Raw genomic sequence first — 26,144 nt, 5'->3', positions numbered from 1 at the left:
AGTTCTGTGGGATGAGGTGTCAGGGCCAGCACTGGGAACGTGGGCAAGGCACGGCCCCACGGCCCTCAGATCCTGGGGCAGGAAACAAGGACGGCAATTACCTCAGCCTGTGGTGTTTGCTGTTTGTAAAAACATCCTCAGAGCTTCCGAGGGCAGTGTCTCTGTCAGACACTGTCCTGCCCTGGGCCTGCTGCTCTGATGCCTCTCTGGGACAGTTCTAAGTTTCCTGAAGGCAGCCTGTCCTGTCCTGTCCTGTCCTGTCCTGTCCTGTCCTGTCCTTTGCCGTCTTGAAGCCTCTATTGTCCCGTTTGGTGAAAAATAACTCTGCCTTTGGAGTAATCCCACAGTAGTCATTTTCCTCTGCAAATATTTATAAGTTATTTGCCAGTTCATGGAGACTACAAAATATCACCTGGTGATTCTGCATTTATTGGGGTCCTGGGTATATTTTGACAGCAAATATAGCAGCTTCTATTTTGACTTTTATTGGTGAGAAGGTTAAATAGGAAACACTATTTGGAGGTCAAAAAGCCAGTGACAGAAGTGTCACCATATGTAGCTACTCCCTGAACGTATGAACCGATTTCTAACATGAGATGTTTATCTTGTCTCCCTTCTCCATGGGTGACAAGACTCTGCTTGTCTTATTTCTTTATTTTTATTATTATTTATTATTATTTAATTTATTTATTTTCTTGTCCCATTTCCTTATCTGATGAACCTCAGTCCAAGCAGCTTTGTGTTCTATTTATCTCCAAATTCACTTAAACTGCATCTAAGATTAAACTTTGTACAGTATCTTTCCTACTGCAGCAAATACCTAAGTAGGTGCATAATTTTAGCCAAGTATGTACTCTCGTTGACATAAACCAATTTAATTACAGTTTAGTTTCATTCTATCAGTTGCAATCCTTACTTAAATACAGTTCCACACCTCCTTAAACACTTTCCTAAGTAAAGATTTCAGTATTACTGTTTTCAAATAGTTGAGTCAATCCAAGTTCAGGTTATGGTTTATATGAGTTCATTTACAGCTTTCCTCAAGCTTTTGCTTTATAGGCCATTTTTCAGTTCCTGTAATATGATTACACTGTATTCATTTCCATGATGATTTAATAGCATAAAATCATGATTTATGTGGGACTTAGCCAATCTTTATACTCCCCTGGGAAAGACTCTCCTCTCCTCTACCACTTAGAATCCCCTGGAATCTGCAGGGTGGCCATATGCAACTGCACTGAACACGTGTAGAAAGTCAAAATAAATTAATACAGATACTTAGTGGAGGAAAAAAAGAGTTGCCATAAATATAGAGGTGTACATAAAACCTCCAGGTTTATGGATGATTTCCAGTGGACCAAATATGGTATTTTAAGGTACTTTAAGCTAAAATGATTAAGCAACTAGACTGTGGGAATAAACAGCTATTAAAATATATTTAAGAAATGCAACTTGGGCACACAGAAGGCCAGCAAAGAGAGCCTAAGAATGCAATGATGGTCATATATAACCAATAAAATGGTTTATTGGCCAGATCTTGATGGTTTCTCATTTGTTGAAATGTTGTTGCACTGCTAAGGCCAGTTTTTGATACCCCTTCACATGCAGGTCTGCTTATGAAATGTGCTTGGAGCACAGGACTGTTGGTGTAGGACATCAGTGATGGAACATCAGGAATGTGTCTTGTGTCAGCACAAGGGACTCCTGACAGGTTTGACATCAGAAGTATTACTGGGATGAAAACAAGATCAATAATGGTCTCCATTAGAGTGAAACCTGGTGGTGGTGTAATCTATCCAGCACTGACATGGTTCAGTTGGGATAATGTTCTAAAATGGCTTTACAGAGACCCTTCAGAGCCAGCCAGGGGTGTTCCCTCTGAGTCAGCACAAGGTACAATGAAATCCTGACAGGAACCCTTGGAAAGAACTATGATATAAATGATAATAGGACTTCTTTCTTCAGGACAAAGGAGCAGGTAGATTTTATTAATAACTTAAAATAACTCTCACTCCCGCCCCCTGCCCCACACTCACCCCGGGGTTTTCAGATACGCTGTAACTGAGCAAGCAAAACACTTGATTGCCCTGGAAATTGCATATAGATCATTTAACAAGGGTCTGGAAAATTGAAACAAAGCCACATTCCCTTCTTTAACACTGCCTGGGGCTCAGTTTCTCTTTGGAATGCTCAGCCATGCAGCAGACCTGCAGTACTGGGGGGGAAATGTCCAGGTTCTGTGGAGCCTGGCACTGTCAGGAAACAGAATCGGACATTTAATTATGTCGAAATACCTTAAGTGACCTTTCTACTTTTGCATTGCATTTTCTACCTCCACAGTCTAGAAAATCCCAGATCTACAGCAAATCAGGGCAGCCTTAAAGGTAATCAAGTGATGGAAACTCCAGTTGTGAGGGTGATTCTGTTTCAGCTGTTGTGTATTTAAGGTGTTACAGAATGTACTAACATTGGGTTATTAAAAAGGAACATCAGGTAGGTAAGATCTCTAATCCTACATGGCTCAGTGCTCCTGTTTTACTCCCTCATGTTATGTGGCCATCACAGGCTGCAGTGGTTCCTCTTCAGTAAAAGAGCTAATAAATGAGGAGAAGAAGAGGGATGGACCTTGTTACTAGGAAAATTCCTCATAGCAACGTTGGTAACCAGGATTCATGTTTTCCTAATCAACATGACCCTAAATTATTCTGACAAAAGGCTTTGGCTCTTTGCTTCTGTATTTTTTTCCCCTTCTTTTTTTTTTTTAGCCAATGCTTCATTGCACTTTTTTCCCTGTTTATTGGAGTCCCCTCCCAGCACAGCCTGGCTGTGTGTGAGTGGGTGCAGCTGGTTTGGGGGCTCCCTGTGCCCTCTGTGGGACACAGCCCATCTCACCCAGCCCTGCCCTCCACAGGAGCCCCACGGCGAGCAAGGACGGTTCCTCTGCACAGTCCACAGGTATTTAGGAACAGATACTTCCTCTTGTTTCTATAGAGTTTCCTCAATAGATTTCCACAGGAAAAGAGTGAAATCTGTATGAAAAACAGGAAGCAGTTCTCCGAAGTTTTCTGTAATGCAGCACTGAGAGGAAGACTTAAAATAAATGTGGGTGTTTGAAGCAGTAGGGGATACCAGTTGTGTTATCCTGATGTCCGAACAATTTAACATCATAGGGCTTTAGTAGAGTTAAAAACCTCAGGTATTCATAAAATATATTTAGCTTTTCATTTTAGTTGACAGAAGGTGACTAATATTGAAACTTCTACAACCAGGTATTTTCTATTTACACTTTATTGCCCTGGGCAACTCTTTTGGAAAACTTCCCATCTTCCTCAGTCTTGGAAGAGATCCCAAACTTTCTAATGCTGATCCATTCCTCTTGCCCCAAATATAGGACTTAACCTTTTCCCTTGGCTTTTTGACATTCTGCAATTTGGTTTCAAATGCTGAGATTTATGCATTAGAAGGAAGACAGGGCAGGATAAAACCTGACAAAATCTGACACGCAGAAATATTTGTTAATTAAAACCTTCTAGAAATTTTGCACTGACCCTTTGTGATCCAGCTATAAAATTTTCCAGCTTTTACTGCAAGCACTGAAAAGGGAGGGGAAATGTGTAGCTCTCCACCTCAAAAGCAAGTATAGTCACAGCAGTTCCAGTTGATTTCTGGTTGCACTGGGAAGCTCCTTAGCCCATGGAGTCTGAGGTGGGTGAAGGTGGCCCATTAGAAAATGGGGATATAGCATGTGGGACGAGAATTTTTGAGGAAGAAACCCTTAAATTTGTAAATCTTTCAAAGGAAATTTGACCTTAATTTTACTGTCACTTTCTACATTTCATAAAGCCAAACATCAGGAAGAAGATGGATTTGGCCTTCATAGTATGTTGTTTGTATTTGAGAACTTAGGGATAATACAGTCTGTGCTCATTTCTAATACAGAAAATGGTAAAAAATGAAAGCAGAGTATGTTCCTGTGTTTTACTGCCAGGCTTTAGTAATTAGATGTTTCAAGAGATACATGAAATAAAAGTTCAAAATCCCTTTTATCCAGACTCAGCTGTTTCAATCTAGTGCTGCTGTTTCAATTTTTAAAGCTATCCTATCTGCACACCAGAATTTCATGGAAACCTTTCAGACATGGCATATTCTGCTTTTTGAAGTTTCCATCAGAGCAAGTGTAGAAGGCTTTGGAGATCTGAAGGAGCCCCTTTGAGGTGAGAGCAGAGACAGGAGTGATGTGCTGCAGAGTTCTTGGGCTTCTTTCAGCCCAGTCCCACAACAAAGCCTCATGTTTTGGTCTGTTGCTTGAGTTTAAACTACTGAACAGACTGTTTGTCAAGAGACTGTTTCATCTGAGATAGACTAAAACAAACCAGTAGCAGGGCTTTGTAGTGAATGCAGATATTTCTTGGTTTTGTTTTCTGTAGATACTTTAAACAACTAAATGGGGAAAAAAATCAATACAGCGTGTGCCAAGTGCAACACTTGCAGTGTTAAGCCTGAGATTTATCAGCAGAGTGCCCTTCTCCCTCCAATCATTTATGTTCTTTAAGTGATCTTGATTGTTGTGAGTCCAAGTGATCAGTACAATCTTTCATTGCATGAGTGTTTGCTGCTCTGCCTGTGCCACGTTGTTCAGTGACTGAGAGAGGCTCTGGGGGTGAATTTTCATCCTCTGCAGTGATCAGGCTGGCAATAACAGCTAGAGGTAGGATTTCACATGCTCTGCCTGCCTTTTGGATTGTAAATTCCTCTAAACAGGGCATGAGTACACTAAACATCATATATCTGGAGGGTCATTAAAAAAAGCTGCGGGCAGTGAACTAAGGCAGCTGTAGGTTTATGCCCTCGAAGGATTAATGACAGCACCCCCTGAGCTTGCACAAGTCTGGTTTGCATTAGCAAAGGCTCACTGAATTGCATTGATTCCGCCCAGAACTGGGATATTTAGGATAAATACTGTTATTTTCAGGTCCACATCCCATTGGGAACAGAAAGGACCTTAGTGTCAGATGTGAGGACCACTGTTACTGCTGGTTTGGGAAGTGACAGACTCCAGGTTTGATGGAAGGTCTAAGCCAGTAAAAAAACCCAACCAGTGCATAAATTTGATTTTCCAGCAGAAGCATTTGTTTAAAATGCCAGATTGTTCCCAGATATCCAGTTAAGACCCAAACACTTCCTTAGCAGCAGACAGAAAGGATATGCCATGGGCAGATGTGTTTCAGATGACTGTTAAACCTCCTCATGCCGCACTGCCTCGAGCAGCCTCCAGCTCTGCACCAGTGATGACAGAGAGCATCCTGTGTGAGATGGCACCTGCTTTAAACACTGTTATTTAAATACACTTACAGAATCATGGGAATTTAGGAATTAGACACAATGCCATACATACAATTCCCGGTATCCCTTAAGCCCACTGTTTGCTCCAGTTCTCAGAAAGGCCATGCAGGATCAAAGGTTATTTCAGAGTGTATCACTGCTGTTTGGGAAAGGGCTTAGCAAGATCCCAGCCCAGAGCACAACTTCCAGGCCTGCCTTTATTCCAAAGGCAGCCTTTTAATGGGGTCCAGGCAATGGGATTCTGTGGACATGTTTCAGTTGCTGGATTTTCCTACCTACACTGAGCAAGGTTCTAGGAAATAATTTCTTCTGGCCACGTGTGATTTGGCATTGCCAGTCTGCTGCTGTTCAGTGAATGTATATTCTACCTTTCCCTATGGAATTGATGCCTACATGTGGGTCTGAGAGCTGGGCTGGAGCACAAGAGCAGCTTCTTCACTGTGAGTGCTGCTGACTGGGACTCACCTGTGTTTACAGATGGGGACAGTGCAGGGTTGTTCCCTGGATCTGCCCTTCCCTGGTAACTCAGCACAGCCCTACCCATCACATTTGAAATACTGGTGCCTGTAACTCCTGCAGTGAACTGGATTTGTTTTCCAAAGCCAGGGAGGAGAGTCCCCAGTGACAGGGTTGCTCATGAAATGCTGAGGTTGTGCTGCTGCTGTGACAGGGTCTCTGTGACTCAGTCGTGCCAAAATCCCTGTGATTTCCTGGATAACTCAGAGGGGGCACTGACACCTCTGGCCTTGGGAAACTGGAATTGAGTTCTGCTGCTGTCTCATTCTTTTGGCTCAAAAGCTGGCAGATCCAGTAGGGTTTTATGTCCATTCTGCTCATGCTACTACTTCAAAGAAATGGATTGTTTTCCTGTCTTTCAGCTGCCTATGCAAAAAACCAAAACATTTAGACCAAGTTGCAGAAAGAATGAGGATTCCCTGTACAGTGCTAAACCCAGAGACATGGCTGTAGTGTGATGTAACCACTCCCTAAACATTTGAGCATTTGTGAACACACTGATAGCAAATGTGCCCCTGTTTGCCCACCCCCCTGTCCTGTGACAGTTAAATTGGGGATCAAATGTTTACAGAGAACCCCAAACTGATGTGACATTTACCTTGGGCCGGTTTTTAATGCATTGTAAAATAGCAAAGACATTTTCCTGAAGGACTAGGTTGAATTTCAGAATTTCAGAAGTGACCTGAAGCAGAGGTTGCTTATAAAGCTGAATGAGGAGCCAATCATTACTGGGATTTTCAGTTGCTCCTGTAATAAAAGTGGCAATCAAATTTCTGTACCTTCTTAAACAGAGATAAGCCCACAAGTTGGAACTTCATCATGTAGAACCCAAATTTGATATCATGGAAGTGATATCAGTGGCTTGATTTAAGCTGCTCAGAGCCTGGTTTGAGAACAACTCATGATGTTACATCACCAGTCCATACAAGCTACAGAAATCCAAACAAAATGTAAGGCTTACAAAAATATATTGATCTTTAAGTGGGTATAAGAAGAACTTAGGAACAATATGCTTCGAGTTTCATCTTGCCCACTGTCCTATCTCTGACAGGGAGCTACAGTGGGTGCTTCACAAAAAGAAAGACAGACAGAACGAGTCTTGAGCAATCTTTTGCCAGGTTCCAATAATCAGTATTTTGACGTTTTCACACACAGACTATAGATAAGGACTTCTGTAGTGTTTTAATTGACATATAAAATCTTATCCTTATAGATATGTAAAAGCTTATCTGAGTATTTAAACAGTTTCCCCATTTCACAGGGCTGTATTATTAATTCTGACAGCATTATTCCTCCCCATGGAGAATGATGTTGCTGTGGTTAAATTGTGGGGAGTGCCCATTCTCACTCACTGTTGGCTCTCTCTGCACACTGCAGGTCCAGCCTGGGACATTCTGGGGGTCCCCAGCTGTAATTCCTGCTGAGTTCCTGCTGGACAGGGCACCTCCACTCCTGGCTCTGGAATATAACCACACTATACTGAAGTCCAGTGCACCAAAAGGTCCCAGAGGTCTCACAGAAGATTAAAGAAGGAATTGTCTTTACTATTTCCAAACTCTCATAGTCTTTTGCTATGGTCCACTGAATTGGAAATACTGCATCTAGGCAGGCAAAGTTTTGCTTCCAGAACAGCCTTTGTTCCGAGGGTTTTGGTTTCTGTGAGGAAAACTGAATTCTGAACCAGTTCTGCTGGTGCTGCCCTGTTCAGTGCTGCTTTCATGGACTGCTCATGGCACTACATTATTACAGGAGAAAATCTAAGCTGAAAAGTCCTAACTCACTCATGAGATGCCAGCTTGAAAGACACTCACTTTCTAGACATTAGAAGCTTTCCAAGAATTCAGTGCCTGCAACTTTTTACCATTTATAGGTTTATGTTTTTATACTTATTTGCCAGCATAGCACCTATAACAATGGGAGAAAACTCTCTTAGGTTAAAAGCACAAAGCAGTCCTTAAAGGAAAACTTCCCCTGTCCCCTGGTGGGGATTAGACCTGAAACTTTGAAATCTGATTAAACAGGGTTTATTTTTAAAAACTAAATTTCCTGAAAGGGGAAACTACAATGCTGTGCTTAAAAAACTGACAAATTCTCCTTGTAGAATAAGATAGTTCTGTTGGAATAGACCTACAGCCATCATCTAGTCCGAGTGTAACTCTTCTAAATCATCGTTTGCTTTTTAAATTGTCTGTATTTGATATTCATGATGGAGTTCTCTAGAATTCATAGCACACAGTCTTCTCCAAGACTTCACATTGATGTGAATAGATTTTCAATGAGATTTTTCTTAATAATCTAAACAGGTAATTTCATCATGCTCCTTTATCACATAGACATTTATCTAGGACTAAAATATTTAGGATATAACCTGTATTTTATATCTTTGGTTCTGGCAAGGACAGAGTAACCCCTATAATAACAGACTTCTGAAATAACAAACATGAATGTCAGAGTTCAAAACATACATAAGTCCTGGGCCACAGTTGCACAGAACAAAGTAATAAGATCTATTTCACAAAGTTACTTTCTCATCTGACCATTTAACCCATTTAAATTGTTCTGGGGACATGAGTTATTCCAGTGGTTGAGATAAGTCTAATGGTGCAGCTGGAGGGTTGTAGGATATGTATTAACAAAAGCCCACTCTGTGGGAGCAGCAGCACTGCTGGAAATCCAGCTCTTTGTATCCCAGAGCAATGCTGCTGGTGTAAGTTTGGGAGGAGGGCTTTGCTCATGTTTGAAGTGAATAATGCAACACCATGCACTTAATAACTCGTGCCATGTAATCTGCTTAAGCTTTGTGTTTTACAGCCCAGCTTCCCTGCCTGGTTCTCTTCCACTGGTACAGTCAGGCTGTTCTTATATCCTAGCAGAGCTCTGAAGGGAAAAGAGGATTCCCCAGTAATACTTCATTCCTTTTTTTTCAAGGAGATATAATGTTGTGTTTCTATCTTAGGACTACCTGGACTAGAAATGAGAAAAATCCCTCTTTCCAGGGTTCCAGAACACAATTTGCTCTCCCTGACAGGCCCAAAAGAGCGTGAGAATCCAAGTTTAACATGCCTTTATGGGCAGATACAGGTGAGGCACTTGCCTCACACATGGGGAATGGTATCACACAGGTATCACACAGCCCTCTGCATTATTGAACAGAATCTTTTACATTCCATATATATGCACATACCAAGCAACTTGGAGTGAAGTGAGAAAATGTGAACAGACAAATACCAACTGACCTCAACCAGCATGAAGGGCAAATGAATGGAAATATTAAAGTCCATACTTGCTTTCTGATAAACACACAGTATTTTGGAAATGCTCTGCTTGCCCCCAGATCTCAGCTGTGTTGGTAACCACTGGGCCAGCACTCTGACAAATGATCTTTTACAATTATGTGGGGAAATATTTGCTGTGCCAGCATGTCAGAAACACTGAGCCTGGCTTTTCAGATTAAATTTTGCTGTGGGCACAAAGGGATAAAAAGGCTCCTTGCAATATTGGCCTGGCTGTCTGTTACACAAAACCTGACATCTCCATTGAATGGCTGTGCTGGTTCCCAGCCCAGCAGGGAAGCCCTGGGGGCTGAATGGGAATGAATGAAGTGGTTGGAGACCGGACAATAGGATCCCTGGGCAGTGTCTGGGATGGCAAAGCCTGACCTAAAGGCAGGGACTTGTGCAGGGTTTTGTCAGACTAGATTTTGGCTGGACTCTTCAGCTATCTAATCCTGTATTCTGCTCATTATGTCCCACGAGCTCGGGAGGAGTGGGTAAGAAATCCTGAGTGAGGCAGCTGCCAGGGGGGAGTTTTGTCTGGAGCTGAGTTCAGAGTTTAGCTCTCACACTGCACTGGAGGGTTCAGAGGTTTTCCCAAACTCTGGCTGATGTTTATCTCTGTAGCTCAGAGGTTCTTCTTACCAGACTCACAGTTAATCCACTTTAAACCCCTCTAATCTCCAGGTATCAGTGATATTTGTGCATCTAAACAAGGTAGTTGCTGCAAAAGAATTAAACAGCATCTCTGAGCTTGTAGGCCATGTTTTGCTATCTGAAGGGAATTGTAGAACCAGTAAGTAATGTAGGCAACAGCTGCCTACTGCTGTGGTCATGATAATAGTGTTTGAGAAGGGGAAACTGGTGTGAAGGAAAAGCATCCCAAGATCTGGTCTGAAGTCTGAGTTAGAGCTGAGCTCAGATCATGGGTCCTCTGCAGTGGCAGATGTGACACAAACCTGTTTCTCAGAGCAGCAACCTGGGATTCCTGCAGATGAAACAACTTCTACAGTCAAACCCCTATTTTGTCATTTTATGTATATGGAAAGCTCAAAGCCAACACTCAGATGCATTTCCCCTGCTGTTCATGTACCTGGGGCATCCTGAGCCCTTCCCTGGCACTCTGCAGGATTTCAGTCATTCCCATGGTGACTCGGGTGGAGATGCCACCTTTGTATTTCACACCTGCTGAGAGGTGTTTTTAACTGGTATTTCAGCTGCTCCCTTGGAGCTGTAACCTTCCCTCGAGCCAAGCACCTTGCAGGAAGCTGCCCCATGGCCTGGGGGACCCACTGGGTAAGAATCACTTTTTTGTGTGCTTTGAACCTGCCTCCTGCTCTCACCGGCTGACTCAGAGTTCCTGCACTGAGAGACTGAACAGTTCTTCCTCATTCATCATCTTGAGGAAAATTTTGCAGACCCATTTCACCTCTCTCCTCAACTCTCTCTTTTTCACATCTGTACGTGCCTTTTTTTCTATGCCTCTTCCAGTTTAATTGTTTTAGGTGAAAGGCTCATGATTTCCTTTTTCTGATATAAGTGTTCTGTGAATGTGTATAATTATTTTCTTTGTACTGTTCTCTGTTCATTTTGTAATAAATTTTAATATTTTATATTTCCTTTCCTCCCTGCAACTTAACAACTGAACAGATGATACATTCCTAGAGTTACACAGCTCAAAGGTATATTTCTTCAGCAGTTATAAGCTCTGAGTTCATCACTGTATCTGTTCCACTGAAGCTGGAAGTGCTGTTTGAGGTTGGGTTTGGTTTCATTTCCCGCCCTGATCCCAAAATGCATCAGTTTTCATTTATGTGGTCACTCACTGTCCTAAGATTATTCTGCAATTCTTCACAGCTGATCCTGGTTTTTTCATACCTTGACTAATTGAGTAATTTTAAAATTTTTATTTTCAGTTTTATTTTACCTAAAAATCAAATGATAATAATTTGATTATTGTAGCTTTCCTTACCATGTGATATAAAGCCTATTTCCCCAACTAAAATACAGCCTCAAGAAAATATGTTTTCAGACTACCAGTCATGATTGGAATTAGGATAAAACCGAAGTTACATATCCAGCTCCCCCTCAGTGGATATTCTGATCTGAATCCAAGCTTTTTGATTCAAATGCATTTTTAGTAGAGACATGAATCAAATTACTGAGCTGGAACTTTCCTGCTTTTAATTCCAGAGATTAATTCAAACTCACCTCTGAATGATGGTCTCTTCTGCAGTGTGTTTAATGAGACACAAACATCCTGATATATCATGGATTTAAACCATTTTTAAAGCACAAATTAATCTTTTAAATATAAAATTTATAATGCATATATGATGCACATCATCCACCAAGGTTTTTTTTCCATTTGTTTAATCAAGGGGGGAGGGAATGCCCTTTAAATTTAAGGATACACAATCTAAGCCACATAAACTTCTTTACACCTGTTTTATAGCTCTGACTTGGCACTTTATAAGTTATATTCTGGGACAGATCATGGGTTTACAGTTTCACTTATAAAGTAATGGAAAAAATGGAAAAAATGATGCATTTTTGCAAAGCATGGCAAAGCAGCACATGTTCCCAGGGTCCTGGGAGGACTTGTGCCACCGAGGAGTTGCTTCATTTTAAGCTTGGTTAAAACACAAACCAAAATTCAAAAGCCTTGGTTTGCTTAACTTCATCAAAAATAAGTGCATGAGACCTTAAAGATTTGTGTCATGAGATAATCCCAAACTGGAAATTCAAACACAGACTGAGATTCTGGGGGGAAGAGGCGAAGGAGGAGAGCCGGAGGATCAGCTGAAAGTGAACTGGGGCCTCTGCAGGTTGAACTCGCGGATGCTCCATAACCCTGCCTTTGGAAGGGCACAGTCCCCGGTGTCTGTCTGTCCTTCAGCCCTCCCGGCTCACCCTGTCCTGCCTTTGGAGCTGCCATCCCGCTCCCTCCAGCCCGGAGCTGAGTTCAAACAGCCCCTCCTGGGGCAGCACTAACCCTGGGTGTGACCCCAGTGAGGATCCAGCACTAACCCTGGGTGTGACCGGGGCTCTGACCCCAGTGAGGATCCAGGACTGACCCTGGGTGTGACCGGGGCTCTGACCCCAGTGAGGATCCAGAACTAACCCTGGGTGTGAGCCGGGGCTCTGACCCCAGTGAGGACAGCTCGGATCCTCATCCCGAGGCTCCTGTTCCCCTGGAGCACCGATGGATACCCGGGCAGGACCCCCCGGGCGGGTGAGAGCTGCCAGAGGAGGGGGCTGTGTGTCCCCCGGGGCCCAGGGACGGGCAGGATCCCCAGAGCTGCCCCTCTCCCCTCCCCACAGCCCGGGCAGCTCCAGCACTCACCCCCTGCTCCTCTGAAACCTCCCTCCCCGGCCCGGAAAGGGCTGCGAGGCAGGAGGAGGAAGGAAGGTGATGCTTTGACAGCTCCTTTTTCAGGGTAACGAGCAGAACTGCTCTTTCTTCCCCCTCCTGCTCCCCACGGCCTTTCCTTTCTTCCCCGAGCCCCGGCAAGGGAAGGATGGAGGTTCACTCTGCCCTGCAGGCACTCACAGATAACCCGGGGTGTCTTTGTGGGCTCTGCGATGGAGCCATTGCTTTGTTTAGGGCTTGTTTGCTGTTTGCTTCCTATATACAATGACAGGTGAATGCAGATCAATAGAGTCAAAGTTTTGACTTGAGCACATGAGGCAGCAAAACATCAATTACCTGCTGGTGACTCCTGCTCTTGTTCACAAAGCAGAGCTCCAAGAATTTATCTAGTCCATGGGAGCCTGCCATGGAAAAGCTCACTCTGCTTGAAAGAGGAAGAAATAATTGTTGCCTTTCCAGCATTAATAATTTTTTGTTCTAAAAAGAATATAATTTAATAAAGAGGTAATTTAGATTATAAGCAATCTATACCCTAACTAGAAGAAAAGCCTTGTTTGATGCAAGACATTGCTGTTTGCAGAAGCAGAGCATTAATTGATAAGGCTGGAGAACTGCAATTTAAATATAAGTGACTTTTAATACTTCACAAGAAGTGCCAAGCCTTAGAGACTGACAGTTCTCTGAATTATGTGAAGTACAGGTCTAAACACCTCAGAACTCTCAGGATCTTAGATCCTTAATGATGATTTTTTTGATATAAATTCAGAGCTTAGATCATTCATATACTGCATAGTATTTACCTAAAAAGCTTTAAACTTATTTCCTTTTTAAAGATTCCTGTTTTTAAATGCATTTGAAGCATCATTTGAAAACTGTAAATCACGATGACCAAAAAAACCCAAATCAAAGAGAGCAAAGCAGGCAGGGAACAATGGGACAGAGGGAAAAGTAGCAAGAGTAAGACACACAGCACAAAAATAAACCTGGTACGTACTTCTGAGATTAATCATAACTTTTCTGAAAGATACCAAGCCCTGGCTGCACTGGAAGGTCTTTGGTAGTGCATTTACCCAGGAATATCCTGCCAGGGCTGGGAATATTTCACAGCTGGAAGACTTCTGAAAAACCCATCACATCCCAGCCAGGCTCCAGCAGCACAGCCACATTCTTGCTGACAGTATAAGCTGAGAGCATTCTTACTTTTGGTTTTCTTATTCTTTTTCCTCTGCTGAAGGAATTGTCTCTTGGAAATGTGGATAGTTTTGGAAATTAGGCAAACCCATATAGATTCATTAATGGAAACACAGATCTTTCAGAATAAGGACCAGCTTCTCTTCTAACTTTTGCTTATGATAGTTCAAATTTTTGTTTGTTTGGTTTGGGGTTTTTGGGTTTTGTTTGTTTCGTTGATTGTTTTTGTTTGGTTGACTTAGAAATCTGAGGAAAAAGTATTTTTCATCTACGGAAACTGTCTTCTCAACATGGAACCAAAATGAACTATTTCATTTTATTGATTCTGTGTGTCTTAAAGTGATATTTTGAAATCTGATTTATTAATGTCATTCAGATAGGAAAAATCAAAACAATTCATCAAGAAAGCATTGAAATAAAATGCCACCATTTTTATGCTTTTCCTTTTATTTTTGTCTATGTGAAATCTTGCCTGATGTAACCTAAATACGCAACTAGTTTAAACAGTTCCCAAACTACACTTTTGGAGGATGACCTTACTTTGCCTGGGTTTACATGAAACCAGAGCAGAGCTATAGGTGCGAGTGGCCCCACTGTTTACCTCATTTATTATCTGTCAGGTCACTGAACCAGAGCACTATAAACAGCCCCTGGATGCCCTTTGTCCTGCAGCACAGAATGCTCAGAGCTCTGTGCTGCCCAGGATGTGCCCATGCTGTGCAGGGTGAGAGCCCGAGTTCACCCCAGGAGGTGTTTGTGCTGTGCCCTGTGGGTGCTCAGGGTGCTGTGCTGGTGCAGGGCCAGACTGGGCTCCCTGGGTGACCCCCCACTGATGCACCCAAAATACAGGGGTACCCCCAGCTGCAGGTCTCCTGCTGGAAACACCACCTTCTCCCGTTTGCTGCCACAAAACTGGGGGGATAACCTCTTTTTCTGCAGTTTTCATAAGCATGGCTCCTATTTCTGTCATGTAATTTTCTGCTAAGCAGTGTCCCTTAGACCTACCAGCTCCAGGACTGTGACAATACTGTGCCTGGAGCTCAGCTGAAACCTGCCAGTGCAGTGCTTTAAACCTGGCTGATCTCCCCATACACAGCTCCAATACTTTCATGTCACATAAATGAATGCCAAGGACATGTGATGGGGTCGAGAACAGAGAGTAAAAGCAGAGCAGATGTGCTGTGAATAGCAGAAATTTCAGTGTTATGATTAATGGGATATCATGAACCTGCCCTGAAACACTCTGCTGTGAACAGACTCTTCACCAAACAAAGCACAGGGCCTGATTTTCATTCTGGACATTCACTGAAAGGTTTGGGCACTTCCCACTGAAATCTGATCCCTAAAACACTCGGCACCTCTGCTCCTGGAATGGACGATGTGTGCTGGGATGGCAATTAGCACTTGAAGCTCAGACACCCTTCAGAGAATATTTTTCTCCCCAGACAAGGAGGGACTGCAACACCCAGTCAATCACAGCCTCTACACCTCATTTTTCACCTGGTTTTAAGAAGGATGCTGTGAAGGCTGAGGTTACTTGTTACACAGAAGTGAATTTCTAAAGATGTGTTGTGCTCAGAGCTGATATTTGGCACTTATTGACCAACCATTTCTGTTTTATAGAGTACTTTCCAATGTGAAATGGTGAACAGAACACAGGCAGCACCCTGGGATACAGATACCTGCAGTAATTGTCAAGCTTCAGCCCATGCTGTTTTCTCTGAAGCTGAGCTGCACCTTTGTGATCCTTGGAGGGATATCTATTCACTTTTATCCGAATTTGCCAGATTTTCAGATGGGCATTATGAAAAGCTATAAGAACGTATACAGAATTCCTTTTTTCAAAGATAAAAGATGGTCTCTGAACTAAAGCCAGTCTCTTGATGTATTTTACAACTTTCAGGTTGCTTGACTGGAGCACACAGATAGTTTCACATCTGGAACTGTGAAAATATCATAGAACTACAGAGTGGTTTGGGTTGGAAGGGACCTTAAAGACCATGTAGTTCCAACCCCGCTGCCAGCTGGATATCTCTTCTCTATAATGGACCTAAGCAAATACTTTGACCAGCTCCTCCTCCTGCCCTCCTTCCCCTCTTCCCCCCAAATCTCAATCTGTGTTTGAATTTCCAATTGCAAATCCAGTTTGGGATTATCTCAGAATGCGAATCTTTAGGATCAGATGCATTTAATCAGGTTTACTCATGGTTCAGGGCATTATTTTCCAGCCGTTTCTCTGGTTTGAGGGCAGCATTATCCTTAGGTTGTGACTGCACTTTTCCTTGGGCTGCTTCAGTGGCTGCAGCTCTGGACAGCTGAGATACAGAGTGCCAGGGAAATGCCAGGTATCACAAAGAGAATACCACAAACCAGTCATGAGAGAGGCAAAGACCAATCTGGATTTTAATCACTCTGCTAAGCAGGCAGATGAGATGCTGATAAAGTTGAAAAAATACACTGGAGAATGAAGGGAAGAGAAAGTCCAGTAAAGATGGGCAGTGATTGAACAGGAATCCAGACTCTGGGGAGCAGTAACATGAACAAATATTTGCAGGACTGCTAAATAACTGTGTCACTGAAAGTACAGAAATTGCCTTTACTGTATTTCCTCACCTCAGTGACATTTATTAGCTCAGCCCCCAACCTGCTCAGAGTCCAGGCAGTTTTAAATACTGCCTGTCTCCCTCAGCTCCTGGCAGTTCCTAAGGAACATGATGGTATTTAAAGTCTTTTGATCTTGGCTGTGCTATCCTGGGGATGGGGTTTAAGAACTTTGCTTGGCTGTGGGTTTGTATTATGGCAAGTTCCCAGCAAAGTCATGGAGTCAATTAATTTACTTTCTAAATATTTTCCCAGGTCTCCAGATGATTTAGTGTTTATATTACATAGAGTTGCCCTTTGAGAACAGAAGTTATGATGAAGTAGAATAGTTGCCTGTGCATCTGGTATTCCCTTCTCTGGGTGGCCAACTCTATCAGACACCTGTTTGAAGCAAGCTGCTGAGACAGAACATATTACCTGCAAATCAAATGACAGGTTTGAGTGCACTGGTCCAGATTTCATTATTGCATCCTTTTTTTTTTTCCTAGTAAATAAATTTAAAAGGCTTTTTGTTGAATTTGGGTTTTGTTTTGTGTAACATCCACGAATTTTTCTCAAACAAAGGGTGACTTCACTCATCTTGTTATGTCATTGTCTGTTTTGGGATGTATTCAAGAGATAAGGCCTCCTCTCCTGCAGATCATTAATCCTTCCATATTCTGAGAGCAGACTATTTTAGCAAGACAAATTAGCTTAATCTGTTTGAAAACTTGGGTTGTCAGCATATATCTTACAAACTATCTTGTCTGGTTTGTATTCTGAAGGAAAGTGAGATGAAGAGCAAAAAGTGAATAATCGCTTCCTATTTCTTTAGCAGAACTTCTCATTTTCATGAAGTGATTTTCAAGTTTTATGAAGAAAATAAAAAACTGAATTTCTTCCATTTTATTCCTCCAGCAAAAAAAAAAAAAGCTTAAAAGAATGCAGAATTCTCTGCCTGTGCCTGAGTGATGATCAGCAGTGTTTGGTTTGCAGAGTCACTTATGTGAAAGGACACAAAAATGACATGTGCTAAACCCACCTGAGATACGGGTGGTTGAGTTGTTTTAATTTTCTCTCTGGAGGAGCTCAGTGGAGTCCTTAACTGCTTTATATAAAATGTGTGTTTAAGTGCCTGACTGAAGCACTTGTCACTACTTTGGTCCTCTCAGGATCTTGCCCTGGTGGTTTTACTTTGGATTTTTGTCAATATCTGTGACATCCAGGGAGATAAAACATAAATACCCCACGTTTAAACCACAGGTTACACTTTGAGGTTATATATTACTACTTGGTCTTACATAAAACTGACCTGAAGAAAAAATAAATTTTAAAAATGCAGCTGGCCCTTCAAAGCCTCTGTTAGGGAGGTCTGGCCAACTTCCATGCAGTAGATTTATTGCCCAGTATGTTCCTGTTACTCCTAGAAGCAAAGGAATGCTGATGGATCCAGCAGCTCTGATCTCAGGGTGTATGAGCAGAGCACAGCTCGGTCACATGGAGTGGGAAAACAGGAGTGCTCTGGGCAAGGGCCTTCCTGCAGGTGCTCTTGAGCACACAAGGGGCTGCAAACTTGTCAGGTTTGCTTAAGAACCAAGGAGAGGACCAGTGTGTGGCTGTGCAGTCAACAGGGAACTGTCCCCAGGGAGGTTCATCCTGAGCTGTGACACTTGGTGTGACAGGAGGCTACAGACTCTTGGCCTAGTGGTGTGTTTTTCTTGGTGATAAATAATTGTTTAAGCAGCTCTTCTGCACTGCTGGGAGCTGGCTTTGGGTCCAGAGAGATGCAGACCCTGGTCTCGCCCAAGCTGGTACCTCCACTGCCACTTTGCTGTGCCTGTATCTCCGTGCAGGGGGCTCTGGAGTGCCAGGGTCTGTCCCAGGGTGGCACAGAGGTTCATGCAGCTCTGAGCTCTCTGCCCTGCCCCAGCAGCAGCACGGGGCACTGGTGGCCTGTCCCCAGCCACAGGGATCGCCAGGCACAAGGGCCTGGGCAGCAAGTGCCACCCTGCTGGGGCTGGAGGGGAGAGCTGCTGCAAGGCAGAGGGTGCACCGAGGGCTGGGGATGGCCCAGACCATGCCTGATGCTGGCTCTTGCAGGGACTGCTGTGGGGGATGTGCTTTCCAAGGGGCCCAGCCTCTGATGGGGAGTCCAGTCCTTGGGTTTGAAAGGGGTGTGGGAAGTTATGTTTGTGTATGAAATTAATCTTTCTATTTGGCTGGCGTGAGTCAAGACAGATAATATGTTGATCACCTAGAAAGTTTGTGCAGTAAGTGTGTATTTTCTTGGGGAAAGACTATCTAAAGCCAGGGCAGCCAGAACAAGGAGGGAGGTGCCCAGCTGTCACTGTGGGGGCCACCAAGCTGCTGGCTGAACTTCCAGGCACTAATCCAAGGCTGCAGAAACACTGAATACACACCTTCTGGGGAGAAAATAACCTCTCTGGTACAGGAGGGGTCAGAATGATGCAAATTCTGCACAGAAGGGGGGAGGAGACAGCTTTAACAGGCAGCTGTGCTGGAGAGCACAGAACAGCTCCCTGGCCGGGGCTGTGCTCTGTCCCTGCAGGGCTGCTCGGAGCCTTCACCTCTCCCTGCCCAGGAAGGGTGTGCCAGGGCTGCTGGGGAGCAGGGCTGTAGGAGCAGCCCGGACACCGGGAACGGGCAGTGCCCCGTCTGTGGCACTGCCATTGTGCTTCTGTGATTTACTGCCCACACAGCAAATAAGGCCAGGCAGATAAAAGGAGGATTTAGGGAGAAGCCCGGGAAAGCCTCCCAAGAATAAACACTGTGTAACTAAGAGCCCAGCACAGAAAAGGGCCAGAGAACTGGCTACACTTCCAACGGCACAGCACACAAGCACAGGCTTCCTTGGGGATAAATGCATTCATTTGAATGGATTTGAAGTAAAGGGTTTGCTGTTATTATGGGAAGCATTGAGAGACTTGCATTTGAAATAAAACTACCCCTTCCATAGAAAGAGATGCTACACATTTTCTTCAATGCCAAGTTAATGTATTTAAACTGCTCTGTACAGTTCTCTCTATCATATATAACAATATCTTCCATTATCCCTTTTTGGGAAATCAAACTTTAAAGCGTTTAAAGTTCCTTTAAAGTGTTCCCAACGAGAGTAATCTGATTTGCTTGCTTAGCTTACAATTCTATTATGAGACATGCCAGTAGTCTAAGCTTCAGGTGATGATTACATATTCACCTGTTACTACTAACTTCTTTAAAAGCTTGAAGTTCTGTGGTTTTTTGGGCAGACTTCTATGCAATACATAACTTCTCACAGTCCTAAGTAGAAAACAATAACCCGTACAAGCATAAAATGAGATGACATGAGTTCATCCCAAACAATCTGAGCGCTTTTACAGATGAGGTTCTGCAAAGTAACATTTCATTTTACTCTCCATGAGCTCAGTTCCCTGACTGTCCTCATTCCCACTGCCATCAGTCCCTGCTCCCTGCCTGTCACTGCTCTTGGCCAAGGACATATTTATCATCTGCAGGTCTGTCCAGTCTTTTGTGTGGTCCAGCACATGAACACCCACCTCCATTCAAGTTTTGTGCCACCCGAAACAACTTGCCACATTTCACCTCACAACCAGCAAATAATTGGTATTGATGACAACAGTCAAGCAGAAATCGTCCAGATTTTTTTTATTTACTGTCTAATTTTTAAAATAGAACAGTTCTAGAATGCCTAAGTATAAAGTATGCATTATCATTCCAACTGGAAATAACCTGCTATAGACACCTTCTTTTGTGCATTAGTGTTTCCTTCCTAGGGCTTTTCTTTCTTCATTTAATGGAGCTGATTCTGTACCAGTTAGGAATATTTCCATATTCCTCTCCTGTTCTTGAATTATTGATTTGGTCCATCCTGTTATATTTTACAGAATAAATGGCAACCTGAGAAATTATTGAAAAGATCAGGACACTGTCTCCTGAAAGAAAAGAGAAGTGGAACTACTTCCAAAGTAAGATAGCCTAAAGCATAAGTTTTTAAAAAATTTTAACACTGATGAAATTAATAAATGGAGAAAATTATGCCAGAGGCCTCAATCTTGATATTTATAGGAGAATATGAGGGGAGGAAACAAGCCTCTGCATTCCATGCATAAAGGATTCCTACTCATTAACACATATAAATGCTGATGGATAATTAAGTAATTTGGGAGACAGACCATGCATATGGGAAGCATTTTTGGTATTTTATGACCCTTTCCACTGACCTATGTAATTACTCTGCTGCTGATTAATGCAGCAACATAAACCCTCTGTGAACGTCTCTATTATGAAGTGTATTTCAATTCTAAATGACCTTTCTTTTTATTTGTTACACTGGGATCAAAAGAAAAAAAGGCTGTTAAATTCTTTTATTCTCTCCAATGCTATTAAAGAGAATAAGAATCCATAAACTTTATTAAGTGATCAATTTTTAAGCCACCTACAATGTAGTATAGAAAACAGAGCCAACTTATATTTGGCAAGAACAATTCATGTCAAACCAATCTAATTTCCTTTTCTGACACGGAAAAATGCTGAATGGATAAAAAGAAGGAGTAGATGTGACATTGTAATTGTAGTAACATTGTTATATGTGGCATTCCTATAAACAATACTTGTAAGTCATAAGACTATATTAGAATACATGGATGGTGTCCCCTTGAGCTGGAGCAAAACTTAGTGGAAAAAAAAGGGAGTTTAGGGAACAGCTGGTAATGATTTGTCCTCAGATAGAGTCTATCAAGGGAAGGCCACCAGAATCTGGCCTGGGACCTGACCAGTGTGTTCATTTGGGCTCCCAGCTTTTGAAAGAGAAATTACAAGTGTGCAATGGACTCCAAGCCGGGAGGGAATGAGCAGTTTGGAGGTTAGTCCCAACAGCATCCTGAGAAACTGGAGAAGTAATCCATAAATGGAACAGCTGAGCTTCAGTAATAACAACTGAAAAGAACTATACCTGGGAAAATGAAATCAAGTGCCCCAGTACAAAATAACTCCTTGGGCATCACTGCATAAAAATGGGACTTGCCTGACTTTCTAAACCCTTCTGTATTCAGACACTGAATTTCCTTTCATAATACGGAACTATAAATAGGAGCAGCATGTAAAGCTCATAGACTGGACTCAAACATGATCCTCTCTGCAAGGAATGAGCCTTTAGCTGGAGCAAACCTGTGGCAGACCAAGCCAGTTAAGGTGAATTCTCAGGAGACACCTCTGCAATCTCAAATGCTCTCTGCAGGATACTCAAATCCCCACCCCCTTCTCTCCGCTGCTACCTTGCAGCACTAGTTCTTGCCAAGCCTAGATCCTGCTCCCAGACTCCATGTGGCACCTGGCAATGGAGGAAGCTCACTGGAGTACCAACTGCAGCACAGACTGACTTGGATAACACTGCCATAACACCAGGGACAGCAGCTCTCCCTCCATCTCCACACTTCGGCCAACCCAGCAGCTTCCCCCCAGCAGCACTCCCAGCACCTCACCCGAGCTGCCCCGCGCGTCTGGATCTCTGCAGACACAGACAGGAGGGGACTCCCTGGGAGCAGGAGGAGTTTGTGGGGTGAGAAGCACAAGTGTGAGCAGGGCAAGGGAGTGGGACAAATCTTGGCACAGGAGGCTGTGTGGGGCAGGGACGGCTGCTGTCCTTCCCCACAGCAACCCAGAGCTCTGCACTGCAAACTGAAACCCTTCTGCCGCTCTGGGCACCCCTGTGCCACCTGTGCAATGTGAGGAATGATGGCACTCCATCATTCCTATGGAATATGACCACAGGCATGCAAGCCACAGTCCTCATTAAGTGCCTCTGAAAGTGCTGGATCCAAGAGCTGTATTCCATGGATGGGGAGCTGGAAGTGCTTTGTGGCCAACAGAGAATCTGAAAGGGTGGGAACTGGCCTGGTCGATGTACCCCGGGATTAAAGAAGGGGTGTAGTTCCCCAGTGGTCAGTCCAGCACCATTCCTGAGTTTTACACTCCCTTTAAATTAGCATGCAATTTGAAAATAAATATTACAAATGAAGGTTATCTGACAAGGAACATGTAATTTACATTTTTAAACTCACAGTGTATGTTTGATGTAACCCATAAAGTTCCTGCTCTGCAAGGCCAGCTGACATTCCTTTTTGTCTTCAACTCATTCATCTCTACCTGTTTAAAGGGGATTCTTTTATCCTTCATCATACTTGGGAAAAGCAATTCTGCAGGACAAGAAATCTTTGGTGCTCATGCCAGGGAGAACACGAGACTAGACAAGTAGTGTGATCCCTCCTAACACTAAGAGTTTTCTCATTTATCCAGATATCCCTGACAGTCACCTTGGACATTATGTGCCCTCACAGTGTTTTTTAAATCCTATAGATGTTTAAATAAATGCTTTTATCTTCTGCAACCACACAGGTATTAACATACACAATGCTTACAGAAAGACACTGGATAAAATGGTTATTTTTAGAATTTCCTCACTTCATAAAACAGTACAATAGCTACGATGCCACAAATAACTCACTATGAACTCTTCTTATAAGCAAACAGAGGAAGTGTAAGTTTAAGAAGAGACAAGGAGTTCAGAATAGACAATGTATTAAAATACTAGCTTTAGTACAGTTAGTAAAAATAGATATAAATATTGCCTTTGCTTTGGGTCAGTGAAAATTTAAATTAGATGTCAAAAGGTCAATTTGAAACTTGGGCAGAAAAGCCTAACACACTTAATAACCATCAATGAGTCCAAGTTTTGTCTGAGACAAAAAGCAACAAAACCAGTGAACTATTAAATTCATGACCAACTTTCTGACTTTTGGAAACATTTATTTATGTTATTACAAAAGTGGGGTTTAGTTGGATAATGTATTTTTTGTTTGAGATTCCCTCTATATTATTTTGTGGATTTAGGAAAGTTTCAGCTTCTCTCTTCTGGAGTATTACCTATTCTGTCAGAGAGGCAGCAGTGAAGACAGCAGAGCTTAAAATCACTGGCCAAAAGTTGGCCCTGTGTGCTTTCCCCCAATTCCTATGACAAGTTGAAGAGCTTTCCCAAGACATGGAGTGTCAGCCATCTGCTTACAGCTGGCTTTGGATGTGACCTAATGAGCAGGAAACAGGGTGAAAAAAATAAGTGTGTTGAAAATGGTTTCTGAGGGAGTGTCAGCAATTTGTTTTGGGCTTTCTTGAAGCATTATGATGTCCTTTTGAGACATTACTGAGTCCTGTTGCTGTGTGTTTGAGGAGTAACTTCAGCTCTCTGCAGATCAGCACCCTTACTTTGGCCTATCTCCCCCTGAACGCTGCCAGCTCTCTTATGGATCCCTACCAAGAAAATGGATAAGCAGCTTCTAATTTCCCTCTGGCTAGATTTTACAAGATGTACTTGGAGACATTTAATAAGCCCCAACCAGTGATTTTCAAACTAACTTTGTGATTTTATAGGCACTTTTGATGGACTCAGACTTACCTGTAGTGCTGCAGTTCCGATTCCAGCTGCTGGATGTGTGTTTGCAGACGTGGCACCTCGTTGGCTTTCACCTCCAGCTCCCTCACTTTGCCAAGGCTGTTCAGGACGGCGTGTCTTGCCTCTTCCACCTTCCTCCTCATCTCTGCCTGTTCCCTCTTCAGGTTACGGTTGCAGTCCTCCAGACTGACCAGGGCTTCCTGAGAGCTCTTTAGCTCCCTTTCCAGCTCCTGGTTGAACCTGATCGCTTCTTCGATTTGCCCATCCCTGGAGCTCCGGATGAGCTCCATTTCCTTCAGGACACTTTGGAGGCACTTGCTCTGGGAGTGGTTCTGTGGTAATGGTCTCTTACTCCCTATGGAACAGGTCCCCTCTTCCCTGTGGTTCGCATGGCTCTTCCGCAGTCCCACCTGCAACGATCGGGAGCAGAAAGCAGGAGAAATCACTGTGTCCTAAAGCAGCTGACATTTTATCAAGACTGAAATCTCTGGATTGTAGTTTTTTGGGTTTTTTCAATCACATATAGCTGATCAGCAACTAATAAGCTACTTACCGTTGTGAAATAGAGAGAGAAGGAAACATTCTCTGGAAAGTGGTTTTTAATATGTATCTATAAATTTAATTTTCAAACTATTTGTTATTAGGTTATTGCACAAGTGTCCATATAGCTTTAAAGTCATTACTATGGTCTGTCCTCAGAAGGCTGGATGTTGTGAGGAGGCACAGCCAGCTCATGGAAATGGCAGTGTCACACGTGGAGCAGAGTTCTGTGAGTGCTGTGTTAGTGGGAAATCTGACCTGATCAGAACAACCCGGGAACTCTGCCCTTCACTGCTTTGCCTGTTCCTTGCTATTTCATGCCAGAGTAATTTAACTGCTGCTAAGTATGTATGGCCAGTACAGCAGAACCACCAGGAACCAGCCCCAGAATTAATGGGGCTCTGCAGAGGAGCCAGAGACTATTCATCAGCCTGTCTGCAGAACTGGCTCCAGCTCTGAACTCTCGTGACCACACTCTGAACAAAACACACTTCTAATGTTTCCAAGGCACTTATAACTGAGACACTGCATGTGCTGGTACAGGTAAGAACCCAAAAGTTCTTTCTGACTTTAGGAAAAAGCCCTGTAATGATGCATAACCAGTATGTAACTGCCTGTGCATGTGCACTTGAAGAGTGGTATCACACACTTGAAGTCCCCTACACTTTTAGCAGGGTGCTTTTCAGCCTATCCCTTAACCATATATAATGTCACACTGGTGAAAATGCAACATTTGTCCTTAAAGTCTCCGCGTAACCAAACTTTGCTAAAAAGCTAATGCCGAGGATGAAAGAGCAACCTGGGTCTATGCCATACTCCTTTTATCCATCACGCTGGGGGCACAGGGCTTATTAGCACCGGATTTCAGAGAGCAGCATCTTAACAGACTGAACCAGTCACTTGTTCACAAGCGTTACTTGTCAGACTGGATTCCGCGGTGCTGTCGTTTCGCTCGCGTTAAAGAGGAACCAGAGATAAGTTAGTTATGAAGTCAGAAACACACTTGGAGCTCAGGCTCGGCTGGGATCCTTTTCCTGACGGACAAACGGAGTTTTGCCTGACACCCTTTTGCTGAGAGCCGCCGAGGGGAGCGGGAGCGGCCGCACTCACCTGCAGCGCCAGGCAGCGCGCATCGCTGCTCTGCAGGGCGGCCCGCATGTCCTCCACCAGCTCCCGCAGGCTGCCGTTCTCCTCCTCCAGCTTGGCGATGCGGTCCTCGGCCTGCTCCAGCGCCACGATCTCCTCGTAGCACTCCGGGGAGCAGGGCCCCGCCGGCCGCCGCTCCGGGCCCGCCCGCCCGGCCGGGGGGTGCCCGCGGCGGCGGCGGCGGGGGCTGCGCAGCCGGATCTGGGTCTCGATGTGCTCGCTGTCCCGGCCCAGCGGCAGGCGCGGCTCGGACCCGCCCGCCCGGGTGCTGAAGAGCCCGCAGAGCCGCGCGTGGAACTGGCGGAAGGTGAGCCCGGCCGCCAGCCCGTCCCACAGCCCCGCGCACTCCTCGGGCTCCGCCGCCTCCTCCAGCCCCAGCACCTGGCACAGCGTGCGGAAATCCTCGCCGGGGATGCGGCCGGCCCCGGCGCAGTCCAGGTGGTGGAAGATCTCCTGCAGGTACTGGTCCAGCCCGGTGGCCAGCACCACGATCTCGTTCTCCACGCCGCGGTCCAGCCCGTAGTGGTAGGCGAGGGCGCTCACCAGCCACTGCGTGCGCCGGGCCGGCCGCCCGTAGGGGTCCCAGCCCTCAGCCGGCTCCATCGCGCTCCCCGAGCATCCCCAGCCCGGCCGAGCCCGCCCCGCTCAGCCCCGCTCAGCCCCGCCCGGCACCGCACAGCCCCGCCCGGCCCCGCACAGCCCCGCCCGGCCCCGCACA

The 26,144-nt window shown here is 44.2% G+C and overlaps 1 protein-coding gene across 2 annotated transcripts in view; it reads right to left on the bottom strand.

The window, feature by feature from the left end:
- EFCC1 (EF-hand and coiled-coil domain containing 1) overlaps window positions 1-26,034 on the bottom strand; it is a 72,734-nt gene extending 46,700 nt beyond the window's left edge. For both annotated transcript variants that reach the window (XR_003537286.1, XM_027703121.1), the window contains exons 1-2: window positions 25,391-26,034; window positions 23,744-24,150 (exon numbers count right to left, since the gene is read on the bottom strand). Coding sequence is in view for 1 of the 2 variants with exons in the window: in XM_027703121.1 (XP_027558922.1) it covers window positions 23,744-24,150; window positions 25,391-26,029 (1,046 nt within the window). In the remaining variant the exon portion in view is untranslated. The remainder of the gene's footprint in view (window positions 1-23,743; window positions 24,151-25,390) is intronic.
- Window positions 26,035-26,144: the final 110 nt, after the last annotated feature.

The sequence above is a fragment of the Neopelma chrysocephalum genome, unplaced genomic scaffold (genome assembly GCF_003984885.1).
Source record: "Neopelma chrysocephalum unplaced genomic scaffold, ASM398488v2 Primary Assembly neopelma1_209, whole genome shotgun sequence".
NCBI classification, from domain to species: domain Eukaryota; kingdom Metazoa; phylum Chordata; class Aves; order Passeriformes; family Pipridae; genus Neopelma; species Neopelma chrysocephalum.
Note: the sequence above shows the minus strand (reverse complement) of the source record. Positions and strands in the feature narration are given on the sequence as shown.